Source organism: Tetranychus urticae, chromosome 2 (genome assembly GCF_039701765.1).
Source record: "Tetranychus urticae isolate SD_2017Ah chromosome 2, NJAU_TeUrti_SD_1.0, whole genome shotgun sequence".
In the NCBI taxonomy this organism is placed as follows: domain Eukaryota; kingdom Metazoa; phylum Arthropoda; class Arachnida; order Trombidiformes; family Tetranychidae; genus Tetranychus; species Tetranychus urticae.
The window spans coordinates 23,703,691-23,722,232 of record NC_142959.1 but is presented as its reverse complement, the minus strand read 5'-3'; the positions used below and the strand labels follow the sequence as shown (position 1 = coordinate 23,722,232).

General features: G+C 32.5%; 5 protein-coding genes across 6 annotated transcripts; 3 read left to right on the top strand and 2 right to left on the bottom strand.

Annotated features, from left to right (window-relative positions):
- Positions 1-663: 663 nt before the first annotated feature.
- Positions 664-3,506, top strand: LOC107367575 (uncharacterized). Of its 2 annotated transcripts, none has more exons than XM_015935306.3 (3): positions 664-794; positions 1,179-2,150; positions 2,230-3,506. In XM_015935306.3, the coding sequence occupies exons 2-3, from the start codon at positions 1,202-1,204 to the stop codon at positions 2,673-2,675; spliced, it is 1,395 nt and encodes a 464-aa protein (XP_015790792.2). In that variant the 5' UTR covers positions 664-794; positions 1,179-1,201; the 3' UTR covers positions 2,676-3,506. The 2 variants fall into 2 exon arrangements, with proteins under 2 accessions (XP_015790792.2, XP_089124590.1); XM_089268464.1 differs by lacking the exon at positions 664-794 and adding an exon at positions 888-1,071.
- Positions 3,507-5,016: 1,510 nt separating this feature from the next.
- On the top strand, positions 5,017-7,317 carry LOC107367615 (solute carrier family 35 member G1-like). The gene has a single exon (XM_015935339.3). The coding sequence runs from the start codon at positions 5,507-5,509 to the stop codon at positions 6,941-6,943; it is 1,437 nt and encodes a 478-aa protein (XP_015790825.2). The 5' UTR covers positions 5,017-5,506; the 3' UTR covers positions 6,944-7,317.
- Positions 7,318-12,837: 5,520 nt separating this feature from the next.
- On the bottom strand, positions 12,838-14,666 carry LOC107367490 (uncharacterized). Its single transcript, XM_015935191.3, has 5 exons — positions 13,965-14,666; positions 13,721-13,888; positions 13,552-13,638; positions 13,334-13,480; positions 12,838-13,230 (listed from the first exon to the last, which is right to left on the bottom strand). Exons 1-5 carry the CDS (start codon positions 14,487-14,489, stop codon positions 13,030-13,032), a joined length of 1,128 nt encoding a protein of 375 aa, XP_015790677.1. The 5' UTR covers positions 14,490-14,666; the 3' UTR covers positions 12,838-13,029.
- Positions 14,667-14,758: 92 nt separating this feature from the next.
- On the top strand, positions 14,759-17,169 carry Septin2 (septin 2). The gene is made up of 4 exons (XM_015935190.3): positions 14,759-15,163; positions 15,288-15,743; positions 15,838-16,013; positions 16,516-17,169. Exons 1-4 carry the CDS (start codon positions 14,815-14,817, stop codon positions 16,840-16,842), a joined length of 1,308 nt encoding a protein of 435 aa, XP_015790676.1. The 5' UTR covers positions 14,759-14,814; the 3' UTR covers positions 16,843-17,169.
- LOC112538499 (crustacean hyperglycemic hormone A-like) lies at positions 17,069-18,029 on the bottom strand. Its single transcript, XM_089267876.1, has 2 exons — positions 17,541-18,029; positions 17,069-17,461 (listed from the first exon to the last, which is right to left on the bottom strand). Exons 1-2 carry the CDS (start codon positions 17,747-17,749, stop codon positions 17,335-17,337), a joined length of 336 nt encoding a protein of 111 aa, XP_089124002.1. The 5' UTR covers positions 17,750-18,029; the 3' UTR covers positions 17,069-17,334.
- Positions 18,030-18,542: the final 513 nt, after the last annotated feature.

Here is an 18,542-nt window from a genome sequence, read left to right as displayed (position 1 = left end):
CTACAGTTTGCTCAATCAACTTTACAATCGATCCAAATTCTGGTCACACCTAAAAAAGAGTTGCTTTTAATCGTAATTGTTAACTTATTCAGGTAGATAAAGCAAAAAATTAAAATGCTAATAAGATATTGATAACCTTAGGCTAAGGAGTTAACCTTAGATAAAAGCATATTCAATTAAACATTAGATTAATTCATTTAGTAATATCATCATCGCTATTTGCTCAACAGTTTAAGTTACTGATTCGGTTTAGGGAAAGTCTAACCATTCAATGATCCAATTTGTTTAAACCAAACATTTTAATCATTTAGCTTTAAATAAATTCATTAAACAGTTTAGTCGATGATATAATTCATATTCAAGGTTCATTTGTTGAGATAATTTGAAATAAGATTTATACTGTTATTTGGATCAAAATTGAGTTCTATTGACTTTTTAAATCTCTAAATTATTATGTCACTTGAAGTTGATTATTTTGGTGGTTGATGGCTTTGATTTTCTGTCTCAATTATTGTTCTAAACATTGGAATTTAATTTTAATTTAATTTTTTTAGATAAAGTTTTTGCTTGGAAAATAAGCTTTGATGCCTATTTATACTCATTTTTCTGTTAAAATAACTGAGCCGCCATCTTGCCTCGGCTTGTTTCTTTTCCGTTTATTGTTTTCAAATTGTTGTTGTTGTGAGTAAATGTGTTTCTTGATCATCTTTTAGTTACAATTGGTTTTTGTTTAAATTTAATTTGATACAAATTGACATTTTTTCTTGCTACTAACTCTTCTTTCTGCATTTGAGGTAAGTTTTTAACCAATTTAATTGGCTGAGCAAGCCAAGCCATCTCTACCTGAGCTGAGCAATATTTTTATTATTATTGTTTTCAATTGAAATAATCGGCACTATCTGGCCTTCGTGCTATTATTTCATTGATATTACCGTACAATTGAAAGAAAATTGAAAGGTCTTGTCAGAATCACCAATGGTTGCGTGAAAATACCTACCTATGGATGTTATTTTTTAGGGGATTTTAGTAATCGCTTGTCTAGATTTTATAGCTTTGTTTATTTTTTCACTGGTTTGTTAGACCACTTTTTTCATTTCTCAAACCCAAACCGTTAGATATTTACTTTCATGGTAGTAACTAGTATGGTCTTTCTAATGATCTCTTGTATCTTCTTACAGATCAATTTGCCACCAGTTGAATCATGACGCAGCAGCAATTTATGCTCAAGTGGAATAACCATTTATCCAATCTCAGCGACGTATTTTCGAATATGTTAATCTCCGAAAATCTGGTAGATGTTACTATTGCATGTGAAGGCGCATCTTTGAAAGCACATAAAATGATTTTATCTGCTTGTAGTCCATTCTTTCAAAGCCTGTTCATGACAAATCCATGTAAACATCCTATTGTAATTTGTAAAGATATTCGATTCATTGATCTAAAAGCCATCATTGACTTCATGTACACTGGGGAAGTTAATGTTGGCCAAGAACAATTGCCGTCACTTTTAAAAGCAGCTGAAACCTTAAAGGTTAAAGGTTTAGCTGAAGTCACCGAGAAACAGGCTCGAAGTCAATCTGCATTCTCGGGATCTCCACTTTATTCAAAACCTAAACGAAGGCGAGCTCGTGGGGAGTCTAGTAAAACAAAAGATAGTTCATGTCAGACAAGTGAATCAGAAGATGATTCAGGAGTAAAGAGATTCCATGCTTCTCGTCTTGGGACACAACGAGAAAAAGAGCGGCAATTGCTCAATCAACAAAAGCAACTACAACAGGCAGAAGCTTTGGCTAACCAACAACAACAGCAGCAGCAACAAGAACAAGAGCTAGAACAAGATGAAGATGAGCGAGAAAAAATTGATGATAGAAATGCAATTCATCAAGAACAATTAACAAGCGATGCTATTCATTGCGAAGCATCTAGAATTTTAGAGCAGTCCATCGCTACTGCTTCGGTGGTAATAGATAATGGTGCGGATAACTTAATTGTTGCCTCAGATGTCCATGATGTCGCTGAAGCTGCACTCAAGCAAGTAACTTTATTTGAAGAAGACATTCATCAAATAAGTCAAGAGGATTCTGGTCAATTTACGCTGTCGACACCGCAAACGAGCTCTGCAACTCCGTCTTCTAACATATCTCATCAAGGTAAGTTTGCCTAAATCTTATGTTTTTTGTCGATTTAATTTTCATCTTTGTGTTTTTCAATTTACAATGTTTTAATCAGGTCGACGGTTAATGATGAGTGACAGTCATAAAAGTGTTCTAAAGGATTATTTGGGTAAACCTATCTCTGCATTTGACGTAATTATCGATGATTGGAAGAAAAGCATTGTTTGGCAATATTTCGGTGGGCTTGTTTACAAGAATCCTGAGACTGGAAGTGTTTCTGTTGTTGATAGCGAACGGCACTATTGCTTGAAATGTATCATCGAATGCCAAGAGAAAAATCCAGATGAAATTTTTGAAAGGTGTAATATTTGCTTCTTATCTACTGGAACGGCCACGGGAAATCACAAGAATCATCTTAGACATCGCCATCAAGTATCTGACGAACCCATTACAACAACACCCTCCACTTCGAAATCATCATCATCTAAACAACCGGCAAACAAAATGTCAAGAAAACGTGCGACCAAAGTTATCTCAATATCGCTAGATAGTTTTACTTGATTGAGTCACGGAAAGAAAATATTGAACGTTAATCTAGTTGTTCATTCAAAGATCTCTTCTGTTTAAATTTTGACAGGGTAAATCAAATCAGTAAATTAACAGAAAAATCATCTTGTTACACAAATAATGCGCTTTAAGGCAACATTAATACAGTCAAGTCTCTCAAAAAGTACAAAACTCAATAGATTAGCAAATGAAAGATAGATAAAAGATAAATAGAATCAACAAATGCTTCAAAGAACTACAAAATCTTGAATGATTCAACAACTTGCCATATGAATTGTAAAATATTGAATGATTAGTGTATGCATGCTTCTTGCTTGCACTAAACAAATAATTTGTTTTTACCTTTGAGAGTTTCCATCTTTGACTGTATTTTCATTATAATTATCCCATTTTTTTGCTAAAAATGGTCAATATTACTCTTATCAACTCTTGGGCTATACAGACCAATTTGATTTAATGCTTCATTCCCTAGCAAGATTATCACCAATTAATCACCCCGTTGTTGACACCTTATCATATCGTCTACATTTTCATCCCTTTCTTTTCATTATAAGTATTGCTTTGAACCCTCCAAATGAATATAAATTGAAAAAGTTAAATTGAAAGATGAAAACTAATTTTTGTCATGTGCTTGAATAGATTGTAACAGATCAACATTATAAGTGTATATCTTGGAAAGCTATCTTTTCTAGAGACTTCAACATTGATTCATTTCGATTCCATTTGATCCAGTTGTATTGTAATTTTTTAACTATCAAAGTGTATCACAAATTGAAAATTAAAATTAAAACTCGCAAACAACAATGTTGCCATAACCAGACAATATCTTAATTAGACCATAAAACTTGATTAAAATCGATTTTGCTGCAAATCTCTTTTTTCATATTTGAAAAATTTACTCTGAAGGGCAATTTAGATAAAATGAGAAACCAAATTAATATCAATTAGAGCTAAAGAATCTGGTATTTCACTTTATACCCAAATCTTATTGATATACAGTGTGATGCAAAAGAAACAGTGATTTTCATGTTAAAGTAAAAATTGATTTACTTTTTGAAAAAAGTGGTTCGATCAAAAAAAGTCATAAAAATCCCTTTGTAATAAGATTCCGTGTAATTGATATTTACCTTTAATCAGTAAAAACATCTGTATCTACATCCAAACCAATTTAAATTTATTAAAACTCGAAAATCAAGCTCATTCCTTCATTTCAAAATGTTTCTCGCTTTATCATAATTTACCATTAAACAAAAGTGTATCAAATTTCATCTCTCACTAAATAACAATTTAAAAGTATTACCAATTTATCCATATTTTTGGTACTAACCTGAAGATGGTAATTACAATTAACCAAAACAATGCAATTCAAACTTAAATCGTAACACTTTCAACCAAGATCCATAAATTTGATTCAATTCCAGGAATTGAAGGTTAACAAAAAATTAAGTTTACTGTTGATTTTATGGTAAAATTTGAATCTATCAAAGTTGATCGCCATTTCAATTACAAACAAATGTCTTTCAATAATGATGATGCATTTATCCTACCTTTCAATTGGACTTAAATCAACATTTTGATTGATTTAATTGAATATTTGATTGTCAATTTAATGTTCAATCTCAATCAATCTAAAGACTGTCTTACTGTTTGTTCAGTTGTAATATATTCCCGTTTGGGTCATGTTTTGAGTTGAGAAGCTGAGTGAAAACAAAAATCTGGTAAAAAAACTGGTAAATTAAAAAGTCAATCTGAAATCCTTGAGAAAACCTTTACAATTATTTAGTTAACTAATTAATTGTTTGTCATTGAATTTACCATTTTATTGTATTAATATCATTGTTGGTTGAATCCATTCTAAATCTATGGTTCAATGAGATGCAAACTGATTGTTAATCACAATTTAATCCTAGAGCTTTGTCAACTTGGATTTACTCGACTTCCTTAATGCCATGGTTTTTGTTGCTACCAAAGTCAATGGAAGCTTAAATTGTAATAACAGAATAAATTCAACAGATTCAACTGTTAGACAATTAGTTTAATTTCATTGTAAAATCAAGCAAAAGGTGAAAAATGGTTTCAAATGTTCAACTTGGGGTCAAATTGGGAATCTTAACCTTTAAGGGTTACACAGTTGATTGTGAAGGATTATCAAAGTAAATTGACCCGTGAAATAATTTACAAAGATTATATTATTAAATTGTTAATGACAATTTACTGAGCTGGTGATAAATAGCGATGAAAATGAGCAACTCAACTAATATAGACATGCGTTTATCATTCAGTCCCTTGATTGTCACAGTTATCATCAACATCACCTTCATCGTTGTCATAAGTACAATCAACATCTCATGAAACTGGTTATTCATTTTATGTATGCGTTAATAGTTATTTTAAATTGTGCACAATTAACTTGATGTTTTTCTCAATCAATTGTTTCTCATTATTCCAATTTAATCAACAATCACCAAGTTACTCCAAGTTTTGCTTTACTTTTTTTTGCAAGTTTTTTCACTTCTACCAATTTAGCGCTTTAATTATGGCTGAACCATTGAATCGTCGTTAATGGTTTTAATTATTTGCTAATATAATTTCCGTTAATCTTGATCTGAACCTTGAATTAAATGGAGACAATAAAATATCATGTACAAGTTCAATTTGTGAATCAAGTTTGGTTCTTTCATCTTTTTCCATCTTCTTTATCATGTTCTATTCATTTACTGGTTTATTTTGGTTAAAATAAAACACTAAATATCTCACTTCAACAATTTAATATTAACCAGTAATCTGTTATCAACTAAATTCAGTCAGTTTCAACCTTTAAACTAATGAAAATGAAACAAAGCTACAAACCAAATGACTTTGGTCATACAAACGATTGTTATACCATGAATGATGATCACAATGTTGACAGTGATACCAACAACAACAATTTCAGTCCAGTTAATGATATAAATATTAATGATATAAATGAAAACAATAATAATGAAGATGACCACAAAATTGGCAGTGAAGTTTACCGGATTGATGGTTTCACTGACTTAACCAACTATGACTCAAGTTCAGTTAAGACAGGAGTGACATCTGTCTCTTCTTTAGACCCAAAAGGTGCTGTTCTTGGTTTGAATGGAACGGTTGACTCTCTCATCAGTTCAGAGCCCATTTTAAATAGTAATAATTATAACACAGTTAACGACACCAATATTAATGACATCAATAATCACCTTAATAGCTACAATAACAATAAGAAAAGAGCTTCAACAACATTGACCCATCTACGTCGTGAATCCCGCCAATTGGCTTTAACCTTTTGGTCCTCTTTTCGTGGTGTCTTCTATGCTTTTCTTTCATCCATATTTTTCTCTATAACAACCGCCATTGTTAAACATCTATCGACAATACATCCTGGTGCTTTGGCATGTTTTCGCTTCCTTGGAATCCTAGTTTTCTCCATTCCAATGGTCTCCGATTTGGGTACCAATGTGTTAGGCCCAAAAGACTTGAGAGTTTGGGTCCTATTGCGTGGTCTATTTGGTGCAACCTCACTTTACCTTCGCTATTGTGCTCTACAATATCTACCTTTAGCCAATGCAACCATCATTGTCTTATCCATGCCAGTATTTGTCTGTATTTTTGCTCGCCTTTTTCTTAAGGAACCCTGTGGAATCTTCCATTTCATCGCTCTTGCTGTTACACTTCTTGGCATTGCATTCACAGCTAAATTAAATGTCCTCTTTGGCTCAACAGATGCTGAAGCTGCTGTTGCCGGTATTGATAGACGATCCGAGTTACTTGGTCTGGCTGCTGGTATGGGTGCCACTCTGGTTGGCTCAGCTTCTTATGTTGTTGTCCGTAAAGTTAAAAAGCTTCATCACTCAATCATATTGTTCAACTTTGCTTGGGTCGCAATCCTGGAAACTTCCTTCATTACATATTTCCTGGATGGTTTCAAGCTACCCGAATGTGGCATGGGTCCCTGGTTACTGGTTATACTGGCTATTGCTAGCTTCTATGCTCAATTATTATTGACTAAAGCACTACAAAACGAGGAAGCTGGACTGGTTAGCGTTACTCGAGCCTCATCTGAAGTCTTCTTTGCTTTTCTAACGCAAATATTTCTCTTTCGGCGAATGCCTGACATCTACTCGATTGTCGGAGCTCTCCTTGTTACTTCAGCTGTTTTATTGACAAGTTTACGCAAATATATCCTTACTTTACCTCCTGACCATTTCGGACGAAAAATATTCGCTTTCACTCTTAAATGATTGTCGAGCTAAATTTTTCATCTTTTTTTGTATCAAACTATCGTTTTCTCATTCAACCAAATCGCTTCATGCAAACGATGTTTTTTTCAAACGTTGTTGATTGTACTCGTCGTTCAATTATTCGCATTATCGTTCTATCATTTTTGGCATTCTAAAACGAGTCCGGTTACAAATGCTGAACTCTTCTTTTATTGTTATCTGTCATTCCTGACCGGATAAATCAAGTTAAAAGTCTAACTCTGTAATTAAGTCAAAAACGTTGGATTATCTAAAATGTTCAAAGTTTATTATGCTTACAAAGACGATTGTTATTGACAATGTTTCAATTTACTGTATAACGTTACATTTGAATAAATTTTAATTTTATCTGTTAATTTTAAACCGACTGACAATAACTTAAAATTTAGCTAATCTGAAATTGTGCTCGGTAAAACACAATGATCTCTTCTCTTGTTGGTGCAGGTATTGTCCTCTGGTCCGATGACTTCATAAAAGTCACTAATGCAACTAGAACATTCATTTATGAGTTTCTTTTAACTAAACGAAAAGTGATCTCCCAGAAAAAATTGTAATTGTATAGCTGAATATCATTTGTTTAGTTGAACAAACAAAATTGATTTGTTAAAAATGGGAATTGGTATTGAGTGGATTGTACTTTTTTGTTTGCAAATATCACTGTCATTTGATTGTTATTTGCCCTTGATTAAAGTAAAGCCTCGGCGAAGCCTGTCACTCAACTTTTGTCACAGTGATCAACCCAAAGATAATTTAAAGAGTAACCAAACGGTTGATCCACCGAGAAATTTCATTTTCAATGAACATTAGATTGATTTGGAAAAGCAAATACAATTTCTCAAGAATTAATGTCAATCAAATTGCACTGGTTAACCGGAATTACCTCACACGAATCCACAGGTAACGCTGAAATGTCATATAAAATACATCATCTAACATTCTCGATTAGTAGCAGCGAAAACGTCATAAGAATGAGCTGTAATATCTACATATTTGAGAGTTACTCGCATCAGATCAGTTTTCAATAAAATGGGTTTTTACTTGAAAGACAAAAGTAACACATTTCACATTTCTACCTGAGATACATTTCATTGTACAAACAAACGGGCGGGAACTGGTAAAAATCAATCATTTTTGAATTCAATCTGTGTTGGTTTGTGAATGAATACAAACTGAATCCATTTGTGCAATTTAAAGATTTCTATGATGAACAGTTCTCGAGAAAATCGAGTTCGAAGTTGAAACTTTCAAAGCTTTTTGTACGATTATGGAAACAGATTTTTTCATCAAACTCAGAGTAATGATGTAAATTCTGATGATCTACAATGTAATGCATTCATTTTGAGAAATAAAAGTTTCCTTTTTGAACCAAACAGATTAGTTCGATTTTTAGCTAAACCGATCGTTCTCTGTGGCCGTAATAGTTAGCAACCTGAAACTTATTATTTGTCCATAGAAATTGTTTGCTAACATCATGGATTAAATGATTTCATCAATTTATGAACAGTTCTCTTGATTTAGGCCATTGGACCTGGAAGTTTGAGCCTCGATATTTCGAGAATGGTACCACCTAAAATCATCATTCCTTTACTAATTTCCTCCTTTACTAATTGATAGTTCAATGCAATTTAATAAATTTCTATTAGCGCATTCGGATCATGATTTTTGGGTTGTAAATCTATGATTAACAACTTATTTAACAAACAAAACGCATCTTAACCCATTTCTTGGCAAATAAACCAATTTTCTGGTTAAACTTGCAAATGAAATGCAAGAAGTACTGCTAAAGACGCGAACATTTGAGCTGAAAGTTGAGACTTGGTACGTTTGTAGGAACATAAAAACTGAATCTATTGGTACTATTCAATAAGTCATCCGATAAATAGTTTTCGAGAAAATCGAGGTCAAAGTTTAAACTTCGAACGCCTTTTTCTCAGCTATGGAAGCAGATTTTTTCACGAAACTCATTTTGCTAATGTATATTTTGATGAACAACCAGAAAATGGTTTTATTTTGAGAAATATAATTTTCTTCTTCTGTAAAACAGATCAAGTTCAATGTAACCAGTTACATCAGTTAAACCGACAGCGCTCTGTGACCGTAAGAGTTAGAGGGTTGAAACCTATTATGTCTCGACAAAAGTTAATTGCACACACCATGGATTGCACCATTTTTTCAATTTAGCAACGGTTTTCTTGATTTTGGCCAATTGGCCTTAAAACTTTGAGCCTCGATATTTCGAGAATGGCATCACCTAAAATCACCATTCTTTGATCTAAAATTAGATTTTATTATGGGCTGTTATAAATTGAATAAATAAATTATGTAAGATTTTATTAAAAACAGTTATAGCATTGTATTATTCAGGTTATCCGAATCAAGACTTTATTCATAAAGTTGAAAATTACTCAAACACAAACCTTAATTGTTAGAAGGATATTCATTTTTGAATGTATTTAGTCATATAATATTGTAGCCCATATAAAAATTTAAAGTTTGATAAAAGAATGATGATTTTAGGTGGCACCATTCTCGAAATATCGATGCTCAAACTTCCAGGTCCAATGGCCTAAATCAAGAGAACTGTTCATAAATTGATGAAATTATTTAATCCATGATGTTAGCAAACAATTTCTATGGACAAATAATAAGTTTCAGGTTGCTAACTATTACGGCCACAGAGAACGATCGGTTTAGCTAAAAATCGAACTAATCTGTTTGGTTCAAAAAGGAAACTTTTATTTCTCAAAATGAATGCATTACATTGTAGATCATCAGAATTTACATCATTACTCTGAGTTTGATGAAAAAATCTGTTTCCATAATCGTACAAAAAGCTTTGAAAGTTCCAACTTCGAACCCGATTTTCTGGAGAACTGTCCATCAGAGTATTCTTTAAAGCACACAAATGGGTTCAGCATTTATGTCTTTATAAACTAACAGAGATTAATTTTTGAAGAAATCAATTTCTGAGCCTCAATGCAGCTTAAATTAACTTCGACAAGTCAATGAATAGATTGTTGTTACCTAAAAGACTAAAGTAACACAATTGTCACATTTATGCACAAAATATTGAATATAAGGCAAACAAATGGGCAGAAACGGGTAAAAATCAATCTTTTTCAAATTCAGACTCTTTGCCTTTTGTTAGGGCATGAAAACTTCATCCATTAGCGCCATCAAAAAATTTCTCTGATGCATAGTTTCCGAGAAAATCGAGTCCAATTTCTGAACTTACATCGCCTTTTATTCAGTGATGCAAGTAGATTTTTTCATGGAATTCTATTTTCTAATGTAACTTTCGATGATCAATCAGAAAATGCACTTATTACGAGAACTACAGTTTTCCATTTCTGAACAAATAGACCAGTTCGAATTTCAGTTAAACTGGCCTTTTTCTTTGACTACGATAGTTAGAGAACTGAAACTTATTTTTTGTGCCTAAAAATTAGTTTCACACATCAGCGGCTGATCACTTTTTTCAATCTATCGCCAGTTCTCTTGATTTTGGCCATTGGCCTGAAAACTTTGTGGCTAAATATCTCGAGAATGGTGGCACCTACAATCATCATTCTTCGACTAAACATTAGGTTCTATTATGGGCTATAATATATTGAGATTTTAAATCATTCAAGATCCTGTAAAAAAGTCATAGCATTGCATTACTTATGCTGGCAGGTTTGTTCTTGGTTTACTAAGGTGTAAATGTTTACTTATAACGTATTAGAATAGTATTCATTATTAAAGAATTACCTGAACTTTCTTCGATTTTCAGTCATATATTGTTATGCCCCATACCAAAATCTAGTGTTTGGTCAAAGGATGGTGACTGTAGGTGTTACCTTTCGCGAAATATTGAGGCTCAAAGTTTTCAGGCCAATGATCAAAATCAAGAGAACTGGCGATAAATTGAAGAGAAAAACTTACTACTGATATGTAAAACCAATTTTTAGGCACAAAAAATAAGTTTCAGTTCTCTAAATATCGTGGTCAAAGAAAACGGCCAGTTTAACTGAAAATCGAACTTATCCTTTTTAAAGAAAAGCAGATTTTTTGTTTCTCAAAATAAGTGAATATTCTGATCAACTATCAAAGGATAAATCAGTAAACTGAGTTTTATGAAAAAAACTGCTTCCATAATTGTACAAAAAGTGATCGAAGTTCCAACTTTGGACTCAATTTTCTCGAAAGCTGATCATCAGAGAAATCTTCGAATCGTACTGATGGATTCAGTTTGTAAGTCTTTACAAACCAGTAGAGATTAAATCTGAAAGAGATCGATTTTCATGCGTTTCTGCCTATTTTTTGTGTTTTGTGCATAAATGTGACAACTAAGTTAATTTTGTCTTTTTAGTGACAACCTGAGTAGATATTTGCGTATAAGACAGAATCATTTACACCAAATCAATCTATCAAACAGTCCAACAACAATTGAATCAAATTTCAGGGTTGATATTAGAGATATAAATGCTATTATAAACAATTTCTTTAGAAATCATTATATTATATCATTAAATTGGTTCATCAAATGATATATCATGATGATTTAATCGATAAAAATTCTGTTTAGAAACATTTCAAGGACAGACTGGACAATCAATAAAATGTATTTCTGATTTATCTATTTGCAGGTTGAAATATTAGATTCGCTTCATCATATTTAACCCATTCAGCTACTGTTTTATACCAACACCAACAATAGTCAACACAAGTGCTTAAAAAATGTTTCCGGATCGTTTTTACCCAGCTTTTCATGCCAACTATCCACCAAATTATAAACCTCCGTCAATGGTGAGGAACAAGCCCAATGCCCAACAGTCTGGACCACTTATTGGTGCAAGGAGATCTTCCCTCGAGCCAGTTAAGTCAGTGTTTAACGGTGTAATTAACTTTTTAACCTGGATTATTTACATGTGGAATATTATTTCAATTATTTCACTGGGTTTCATAGTCTACTATTATATTGTGGAATCACAAGATATTCAAGACGGTAAACTTAAAATTCCTGCTGAATCCAAGGCTGAGGTAACAATGAAACAATCTGAGATTGATTACGATTCTATACGAATGGCAGCAGTAACCTGGACTAGAATCATGTTAGCTGCGATTACCTTGATTGTCGTAGTCTCTGATCTATTGCTAGTCATTGGATGTTATTATGAATCCTTTTGCTTAACCTTTCTACCTTGTGTGCTTCTGCTTGTACCTTTGATTGCCACTATACTGGATATTCATTGGACTCAAATGGTTTGGTACAAAATACTTCTGATTACCATTAATACGGTCAATTGTTGCTTGTCTTACATCTATAGTTGTATGATTAAGCAAAAGGAGTACAAAGGTTTGTTTCTTAATGGTTAACAATTCAGAAATACAGAATTGCCTGTAACAAGATTCACACAATAAAACACTATTTACAATTAACATTCATACATCTTAGTTTACTAATATACAGAGTGCAGATCAAGCTTTTGGCTGTGACTCTGATTTTTTGGTTCATGGCTTGTAACGCTTTCAGTTGACTATCACAGGATATCCTAAAAATTATGCTTGCAAACTGGATCAAATATTGTTAGCGGATGTTTAAGAAAAATGGAATCAATTGATTGAACTAATTATTTGTGATTTTCAATTCAATATGTGTCTATAAATATATATTAATTAATGTGTAAACCTTGAAAGTTGGGTTAACCTATCCTAGATTTCCTAGTAATTTTAATTGCCCGTTTGATTAACCTATTTGTTGACATTGAAATTGTATCGTTGTTTTGGTGTTTCGCCTTGATCAGGCAACCACCCTCAATGATTACAATTGTAACCTTAGAGATACAGTTAATAATATTACGGTTTGGGTTGTGATAAAATAATGACGACTTCGGTTTGAATATCACAATGCATTTATATACAAGTAACATTGTGATTACACTGTTATTGTTGACAGAATCATGATCGATTGTAATGATTAAATTGTATACATAAAATAATCAAATCAGGTTAAAAAAATATTTCAAAAAATGCGTAAAAAAGTTGAATGCAAAAATTATTGTAATGAAATAGTATTCTAAAAAAGTTCATTTCCTAAATGTCTTTTTGAGAACCCAGCTTCCCAATGAGAGTCGTCTTTTAGATGATGAAGGCACTTTTTTCTTATCACAATCATCTTTTGAACAAACAGGCAAAGGTTTTCCAGTTTTTTCACTTTCAAGGCACATTTCGTAAAGTTCACTGGTCAAAAAACGTTTATAACTGTCATTTTTCATCAAGTTGTATACCTGTAATGAAGACAAAATAAGGGTAAAAATAGAGTAAATATTAGTAATAAAGCAAACATGAGATGCGAGAAACAAAAAATTAATTTGCATTAATGTTAATTACCTGAGTTTGAGGACTGTCAAAAAGCTCTTTAGTTGGTTTTTTCAAATTTTTCGCAACAGAATTCCTGGCATCAGCATCGACATTTACCGTGTGGGATCCATTGATAGTCAAAAACTGGTCATAAATTGCTTTAGCTTCTTTCCGAGCCTAGGTTTTAAAAAAAATGCAAAGGAAATTCATTAATTATAATATGAAATAGAATGGAATAAAAAATTTACCTCAGTTTTCTTTATCATTTTCTTGTATTTTTCGCATGCCAGCCAAAACAGGATATTTTCATCACTGAATTCTCTGCTTAGGAACCTCTGTAAGAAACAATGAAATTTCAGTCAATTGTAAACACAATGAAATGGCCACAGTAAATTGCTATTGTTAAATGATAATTACTGAATATATTTTAACTCCAATAGCGTCGTTTAAGAGATTATCGAAAGAATTGCCCCAAGATTTAACTCTTCCATAGTTTTTCACACACTTATCCTTTGGCGGTGATAAAGTTTTTGTTTGCTCGGCAGCAACATGGTAGACTTTTCGTCCCAGTGGAGAATCAAGCATCTAATATGAAGGAAAAAAAGAATTATCTAGAGGTTAGAATATTTTCATCAATATATAAAAGAATTAAATAATTTACCTTCGAAGTTGAACCTTCGGGCCAAGTTTGAGTTAAATATTTATAAGATTGAAAACGTGAGTTGTCTGAGCTTAAAGTTGCATCAAGTTGACGGCTATTCAATGTTGAATCTCCAATGTCAAAATCTTCAGCTGGAGAATTGATATAACAATCGATATCTTCAATTGACTGAAGGTGATTAAGATGAGGGGTAGGGGTTGAAGATGCAGATAAAAGATACTGAAGGTAAGGATGAATTGTTGAATTTTGATGCTGTGGTTGTGGTTGTTGTTGAGTTAGTTGATGTTGCTGGTGAGGATGATGAGGTGTTGACTGCTGGTATTTTTGTGTTGTTTGTTGTTGTCCATTAGGTAATGGCAGTTGATTTTGAATTAAATCCTCATTGGCAACTTGATTTTTATTCACAGAGGCAGATACTCTCAACCTTTCTAATCGAGTATCCAAACCAAAATCATCATTGTCAATTAAATTACAATAAATAGGTTCACTTTTTACACTATCCAACGGATGAACACTCATTGTCATCAAAAATGGTGAGGTAATAGATTATTGATAAAAATGGGATCAACCCTTTTACTCACGAAGGTGTCACTTGTATAAAATCCAATTTGTTGCTTACACATAATATCAATAAAATTAAAATCAGATGATAATCAAACTTTTTGTTGATTTTGTTTTTCATTTCAAACAACATCCAAAACCCAAAAAGAAGCAATCCAGAGAAAGATGGCGCTGTAAAACTGGTGTTGCCAGTTTCTTTTTTTCTTACATACCATTTTGAAGCATTAATTTTTTATTACACAAATAAGTTGACAGTCTTTTTTATCTCGGTTTCTCAATTAACATCAACATGACTGTCTCCGGTGAGAAAGAGGATATCAAGTCCAATGGTGCTAACGGTATTCGTAATTTATCTCCCACCGATTATGTTGGCTTCGAATCACTGCCTGAACAATATGTGAACCGGACCATTAGAGAAGGCTTTGTGTTCAATGTATTGGTATTAGGTGCCACGGGTGTTGGTAAATCAACTTTGATTGATTCCCTATTCAACACCAAGTTTCCCGATGTTTCAACCAAATCTCATAATTCGCAAACAGTTGAACTTCATGTTCAAACTCATGAGTTACAGGAGAAGCAAATTAAACTCAAGTTGACCATAGTAGAGTCCCGTGGTTTTGGTGATCAAATTAACAAAGGTGGAGTATCTTTGATATTGTCTTCACTCCCTCTTTTTATACTTTTTGTCCCCCGTTTATTTAATACTTTCTGTCATGTTCAACACTGATTTTTTTCCTTTTTGTATTTTCTAATTTTATCCAGGAGAGTCATACAAAAGCATTGTGGAGTACATTGATAATCAATTTGAAAGGTACTTGCAGGAAGAATTGAAAATCCACCGAACTAACAACTTATCAAGTCAGGACACTCGAATACATTGCTGTCTTTATTTAATCTCACCTATTGGCCATGGTCTTAGAGCTATCGACTTGATAACTCTTAAACAGTTGGATAGTAAAGTCAATATAATTCCAATAATTGCCAAAGCTGATATCATCACTAAAAATGAACTTAGTAAATTGAGGTCTAAAATTATGGCCGAAATAATCACTAATGGAATTCAGATCTACAATTTTCCCACCGATGATCCTGAAATTGCAGAAAATAACTTACAAACTAATGGTATCTTGCCTTTTGCTGTGGTTGCCAGTCATGATTTTGTTAGACTTGGTAATAAACAAGTTCGAGCTCGACAGTATCCATGGGGAACTGTACAAGGTAGGCAATCAATCATTATCAAGTTCAACAGTTATTGTTTTCTTTGCAAGATGATTAATCTTTCCCTTTATGTTTCCTTTTATATCCATTTCAGTTGAAAACGAGAATCACTGTGACTTCGTTAAACTACGAGAGATGCTTTTAAGAATCAATATGGAAGATCTACGTGAAACAACCCAGACCAAACACTATGAAGTTTATAGACGAACTCGACTTGAAGAAATGGGTTTCGGCGATGTTGTTGACACTGCTAAAGCATCCACATTTCAGGTAAATAAATTTTTTCATGCAAATTATCTAGTTTAAATCAGTGTTAACCAAACTCTTAGGGGTGTTTTATAGTTTTGAGAGCAAAGATTGGGAACAGTTTAAAAATCATTGTCAGATCCTGCTTGACACGCATCGCTATCTGCATTTCACATCTTAATGAAAAATAATATGCTTAGAAGATTATTTATCAGTTATTACCGGTTTAATGCTATCGGCATGTTTAACTTATCACTCCAAGGCAAATTTTGTTAGCCCCTAAGATGAGCATAGCTCACCTAACATAAGGGCAAAAATTCTATTTACCTCTATCAATCCGGTGCTAGCTTGAAAAACTTGTTAACCTTAACCTGAATTGGATTAAAAAGATGTTACTTTATTTGAAAATTGGGGAATAAGAGTTGATTCTCAGAAGCTACTAAAATTGCATATAAATTTATGGCAACTGGTCCTACTCTTTATTTGTAACTGTTTATTAACTTTTTTCATCTTTCTTTTTGTCCAGGAAACATATGAAGCAAGAAGGAACATTCAACTTTCTGAGATCAAGAAGAAGGAAGAAGAGATACGCCAACGATTTGTCTGTCGAGTACGTGAACGAGAAAGTCAATTTGAATCGCTTAAAAATGAACTTCATACAAAATATGATAGTCTTAAAAAACACCACCAAGAAGAGAAGAAAAGGGTTGAAGAGGAACGCCGTAAGCTCGAGGAAGAGATTCAAGCATTCAACCAGAAGAAGACCAGTGTTTTATCAGCGACGACTAATATCAATCAAAGCACTACTAGTTTGAGCTCAACCCTCACTTTGGGAAAAAGCAAAAAGAAGTAAACGTCAGTCTAAATAATTTTGAACAATTTTCTTTCATCTCTTGTCACTTGAATAGAAAAGCAACATAAGCGAAACAAAAAAAAGATTTATCTCAAAAAGCTCACTGATCTTCCTTTTTGATTTTTATTTCAAAATTGATACAAAAAGAAAATTAGTAGTCCCATCATCTGATTTTATTATTACTATTCTTATTGATTCTTTATAATATAAAGTCATACTTCCAAAATGCCAATACATTTCCTTTATTCTTATTTTTCGTTCTGCATTGTGTTTAATTTTAAACACTCACATATTATTGAATAAAATGAACAAAATTACCTTTGAAAATCATCAGACATGTTTTGTTATCCAAACTAGATTTTCATCTAAAAAATTAAAATTACATTTATAATGTAATTGATATCACCGGACCTTAGATAGTCTGGATATTGAATAATATATTGAAATATTGTTGATATTTATTCAACAAGAACATTTTGATTCTTTAGATTTCTAAACATTCTCTTTAGATTTCGGTGGCGAAATTTCTTTCACCTTTTGTATTAATGTGTTGGCATCGCTTTCCCACAAGACACTCGTCGCACATTTTGTAAAGATAACATTATTGAAACAATTGGATCTGAATAATAAATATGAGCAAAAATATTCGGTTAACAATATGAATCAAAAAAACTTATTTTGAATAAACGATAACTTACTTGCATGTTTCGTGTAAACCATAATCTTTGTATAACTCGTAGCAATCCTCACAGACACGATCAAGACGAGCATAAAAGGATAAATCGAATTTACCATCACAGCTTTTTTCGAATTTTCTTTTGTGCAAATGAATACGCATAGAGAGCGTTTGGATTACGAACATTGAGATAAGGATGAAGATTGCTGATTTGGATATTAATTTGGACATTTTCGAGCTTACTTTAATCTAGATTTCTGCGGTGACTTTGATGTTGAGTTGATATCTGCTGATAATGTTGATCTAAGTAAAGAAATATTGTTAAGGAATACACAATTATAAGACAACTTTCCCTCTCTGAGAGTGTTGATGAAGTTTAGACTGGATAAAAAGTTACTAAGGATCTATTATCAATATTTTATTTCAAGAGATAAGGTGGATTTAGATTCGCAACAAGTGATTGGAAATTGTTGGAATCAGGAGTTGATCAAACGTTGAGCCACTGCTATCAGAGGAAATCCAGTGTTGACTAGAGAGTTTCAAGCTTATTTATCACCTAAAAAATGGATCCAAGAAAAATCTAGTAAATCAAATCAATCAAGAACCATCAATTTTAATAACTGACAACAATTGGCACGGAAAATTACGGTTAAATAACAAATAATACTTTTGTATTTTCAACTGCATTAAGCTACTATGTAATAGACTAATATCGAGTGAAGCTGAATGAAGAAAAAGTTATTGAATTAGATAACAAAACCGTACGGAATCGCATGATGACCTTAGTGACAATCATTAGCCAAGGATAATTATCGACTTTTAATTCAATCATCAATCAACAACATCTTTTAATTGATTACCTTGGAATCATAATTTTAATTTAACAAGAGACACGGAAAAATGAACTATCCAGGGAAATGTGGCAACAGACAAACAAAAATCAGACTCGACTATTAACATTATTAAATTATGATAATAATTAATTACAAAGATGAGGCAAAGTATCAACTTTTTCACAATAACA

Coding starts and splice junctions, on each gene's coding strand:
- LOC107367575 (XM_015935306.3), top strand. CDS start 1,202: ATGACGCAGCAGCAATTTATGCTCAAGTGGAATAACCATTTATCCAAT. Junction 2,151..2,229: donor TTCTAACATATCTCATCAAG/GTAAGTTTGCCT, acceptor TGTTTTAATCAG/GTCGACGGTTAATGATGAGT.
- LOC107367615 (XM_015935339.3), top strand. CDS start 5,507: ATGAAAATGAAACAAAGCTACAAACCAAATGACTTTGGTCATACAAAC.
- LOC107367490 (XM_015935191.3), bottom strand. CDS start 14,489: ATGACAATGAGTGTTCATCCGTTGGATAGTGTAAAAAGTGAACCTATT. Junction 13,639..13,720: donor TTGGAGTTAAAATATATTCA/GTAATTATCATT, acceptor TGTTTCTTACAG/AGGTTCCTAAGCAGAGAATT. Junction 13,481..13,551: donor AAATGATAAAGAAAACTGAG/GTAAATTTTTTA, acceptor TTTAAAACCTAG/GCTCGGAAAGAAGCTAAAGC.
- Septin2 (XM_015935190.3), top strand. CDS start 14,815: ATGACTGTCTCCGGTGAGAAAGAGGATATCAAGTCCAATGGTGCTAAC. Junction 15,744..15,837: donor TCCATGGGGAACTGTACAAG/GTAGGCAATCAA, acceptor TATCCATTTCAG/TTGAAAACGAGAATCACTGT. Junction 16,014..16,515: donor CTAAAGCATCCACATTTCAG/GTAAATAAATTT, acceptor CTTTTTGTCCAG/GAAACATATGAAGCAAGAAG.
- LOC112538499 (XM_089267876.1), bottom strand. CDS start 17,749: ATGTCCAAATTAATATCCAAATCAGCAATCTTCATCCTTATCTCAATG. Junction 17,462..17,540: donor GGTTTACACGAAACATGCAA/GTAAGTTATCGT, acceptor TTTATTATTCAG/ATCCAATTGTTTCAATAATG.